The sequence below is a fragment of the Nannochloropsis gaditana genome (assembly GCF_000240725.1).
Source record: "Nannochloropsis gaditana CCMP526 unplaced genomic scaffold scaffold1312, whole genome shotgun sequence".
In the NCBI taxonomy this organism is placed as follows: Eukaryota; class Eustigmatophyceae; order Eustigmatales; family Monodopsidaceae; genus Microchloropsis; species Microchloropsis gaditana.
In genome coordinates, this window is record NW_005802641.1 from 1 (window position 1) to 3,659 (window position 3,659).

Here is a 3,659-nt window from a genome sequence, read left to right on the forward strand (position 1 = left end):
ATCAAGGCCGAGTCCTCCACGTCCCTCTCCCCTTCCGCCTCCCTCCTCTTCCCCCTCCCCCTTTCGCTCCCCCCGATGCTCAGATCCGGCATGTCCTCGTCCCACATGTCTTCTCCCCGCACCCAACTTGGCCTCCGCATGCCCCCCTCCGACCTCCCTCCGTCCATCCCGTCCTCCTCATCATGATCTACTTCCGTAGCCCTCCTCTCCACGGTCGACAAGGGCGGCGGCGCCCGCACTTCCAACCCCAGCACCCTCGCGAAGGCCTGACGCGCCACCTCCATGGCTACCTCCACTCCCTCCCTCCCTTCTTCCCTCCCGCCCGCCATCCCTCCCCTGGCCTCGTTCAACAGAGCTAGGCCCACGTCCACACCCGCCAACAGGTTCCGCATCGTCCCGTTCACTTTCTCGTTCGCCAGTTCCACCTCCGCCAAATCCGCCTCCGCACGGAGTTTTTTGGCCATGGCCCGCAGTCGCAACGCCTCCAGCATGGCTTTTTGTCCCTCCCTGCCCCCTGGTCCGACGTCCCCCGCCTTCTGAAGGGCGCCCCGTTCGGGCGCCGTTCCGATCCGTCCATCCACCTTGAGTTTTTCCAACACCACGGGCGGGAGGGGTCGGCCCAGCACACCCAGCTCCCGAAATGCCCGGTTTTGCATGGCTTCCACCTCGAGGAGGAGCTGGTTCAAGTCTTGGTAGGAAGGGGAGGAAGAGGGGGAGGAGGAGGAGGAAAAGGAAGGAGAGGGTCGCTTCGGGTCGGACGACGGCGGTGGCGTCGCGTTAAGAGTGAAAAGTCCGGGCGCACCGCCCAAGAAGGAGGATGAGGAGGGAAAGAAAGATGCATGCAGACGTTTCCCGGGAGAAGGGAAAACAAAGCCGCTAATGTTCTGCGGGAATACCAACAAGAGGAGGAGGGCAAGGGTCAGCGGGACCCGCAGGGTTATTTTTCTCGCAGCAGGTGGTAGACCGTGCAAGCCTGGACGTCTCCGGCTTCTTCTGCCGTCCAAGTACGCTGCGGCCATCGTGGTCGCCGTCTCTTTGCTCCTGCGGGGCTGGCGGCTTCAATTTTACAGCGACGAGGGAGAGGTGCAGAGTTGTGATGCTACTGCCTGCCGCTCTGTCTTCGGTGAACACGCCAGAAGAAATTGGGCTCCGGCGCTTTCAGCCGTTGGAACGTACGGTCCACCTAATACTGTGAATGGCCCACCAGGAACGTGATGGCCAGCGGAAGAAGACAGCGGTCAGAGCGTCAGGAGACAACCTTGCGCCGGCTCCCACCGAATCCCACTCTAACCTCTTGAGAGCGTCGTAGCCCACTTGTCGGGGAACAACACACGTACTTAGGAAGACAAGACTGCACAAAAAGAAGCAGACGCCCTTCCGGCCAAATGAGTGCCCCCTGTGATAGAAAAAAAGAGGAAGGCAGGGGTGGGGAGGCGAAGAGCCTTTAGAAAGCGCCTGTTGTGGAGTCACCATGCTGCGAGAAAATCTCTGCGCGTCTAAAAACACCACGTTCGACTCATCGTCGCCACACAACGTCATGAATCACCTACGCAACACAGCCTGTGCCGCGGTCCGACCCAGTAACGACGCTTTTTGGCAGAGTTATGGTGTTGTTGTTGTCCTTATCGTTGCTGTGGTTTTTCCTCCCTTCGCGGATTTGGAAGCTCTATGCTTAGAGCCGGTGGTCTCATACCCAAACATATGTCCAACGTCTGGTCCGCGACCAACGTCGTTCACCCACCCTAGTCTCTGAAACACATTGAAGAATGTACGGACGGGGTAGTGGTGCGCAAGCGCGGGGTGTGTGGGGTTGTGGATGCTCTTCGGGGCAGTGGGTGAAAGTAGGGGTCACGGGGGATGGTGGAGGGCGGAAGGAGCCGGTGGTGGTGAAGAAGAGCCCTCCTTAGCGGGTTTCGGGCGTCCTAATTCGCACACACGTGAAGAGGAGCTGGGAATAGAGTGCATGTGGCGGAATCACGCAGGCTTCTTGACCACGTCGTCGATCTGCAACATTTTACATGCCTTGTTGATTTACCCTTCTGTCTCCTCCCTCCCCTCCCCCTCCCTCTTTTTCCATTGTGGCGCGCCCCCAGAAGACACCGCCACAACGATGAGTCGTCCCGGTGGAAAACTTTGGCAAGGCTCAGATGATGATTCCAGTGCTTCCGAAGCAGAGGCCGTTGTAGAACTGGGCGCGGCGGAGAAGCGCCAGCAAAAACGTTGGGAGGTTGATAGTGACTCGGGTACGCGATGGGAAGGGAGGGGATGGAGGCGCACAAAGCGTGAGGAACAAGCAAGCTTGTCACGCTTCCCCCTGATTCGGACATACATATGGGCGTGCTGATGTGATGTTATCCATGAGGCTTCGTCCTTCTCATGTATAATTTTATATATGGAATCTCATTATATGATGGGGAAGTCACCACGACCTGGCTGCCTGGCACCTCCTTTCTCTATCCCCATTGGAGGAAAGCGTTTCCTTAACTTGCACTCACCCGTCCCTACGGTTCCTTACATGGCACACTGCCGTACACAGAGTCGGAGGATGAAGTGCGCGTGGTACGCTCCGCGAAGGATAAGGCGTGGGATGAGATGCGGGAGAAGGTAGGTAGGGAGGGAGGGAGGGAGGGAGGGAGGGAGGGAGGGAGGGAAGGAGGGGACTGGCGAAGGGGATGAGTAGAAGGACAGTGAGGGAAAAGGAGGCAGCGGGGGGAGTGGAGTGTGACAATTGCCCATGGCACCGTGAGCAAGAAAGACAGGAAGGCCGTCCGGAGATTGAGAGGCCGGGAGGGAGGAAAGGAGGGAGGAAGGGAAGGGCAACAGCAAAAAAAAGAAGTTTATCTCAACTGCCTCGGCCTACTCCCCTGCCCTGTTCAGGTGGGCAAGATCCAGAACGCCCTCAAAATCAACGACTGGACTTTAGTCGAGAACGAGTTCGACGACTTGAACAAGCGGGTGGAGAGCAAACGGTCGGTCTCCTGCCCGCCCTCCCTCCCTCCCTCCCTCCCTCCCTTTGTCTTTGTCTCACCCTTCTTTCCTCCCTGCATCCCGCCCGCGTCCCGTTTGTCCGGCGTGTCCGTTCCTATGGCCTTTCAAGATTTCGCGCCAAAATGGCCTCTTAAGGTTTCGCGCCAAAATTGCCTCTTCAGGTCTCGCGGACCGTCTTCCTTTCCTTCCCGTCGTTCCTGCCACAGCACCTGATAACCTTCCTCCTTGCTTCCCTCCCTCCCTTTCCCCCTCTCAGCGCCCTCTTTGGTACTGGCAACTATCCCCGGTTTTACATCAAGCTGTGCGTGACCATGGAGGACAAGCTGGCAGACCTCCGGGAGAAGGTAGGAAGGAAGGGAGGGAGGGAGGGAGGGAGGGCGGGAGACCGACCGTTTGCGGGAGGGTTAAGGGTTAGGGATCGCTGTGAGTGTCTACATGTGGATGACGGTGAGGAGGAAGGAGGAGGGTGTGCCGAGCCGTAAAGGAGCGGTTCATGACATGGGACAAGGCGTCTTTGTCCTGTTCCCCTCCCCTGGTCCTCGTCCCCTCCCTCCCTTCATCCCTCCGTTCCCCCCTCCCGTCCTCCCTCTCGACCTGAACGGGACGGGACGGTTTTAAAATGTCTTCCAGCAAGCAAGCTTTTTTGGCAGACGCATGGTATCAACGCCTCC

At 58.6% G+C, this 3,659-nt stretch overlaps 1 protein-coding gene across 1 annotated transcript; it reads right to left on the minus strand.

Annotated features, from left to right (window-relative positions):
* NGA_0683300 (uncharacterized protein) lies at positions 1-1,312 on the minus strand (the record flags this gene model as incomplete). The annotated part of the gene is made up of 2 exons (XM_005852390.2): positions 1,292-1,312; positions 1-1,189 (listed from the first exon to the last, which is right to left on the minus strand). A coding segment is annotated over exon 2 (1,019 nt), but the record flags the coding sequence as incomplete, so codon positions are not given.
* Positions 1,313-3,659: the final 2,347 nt, after the last annotated feature.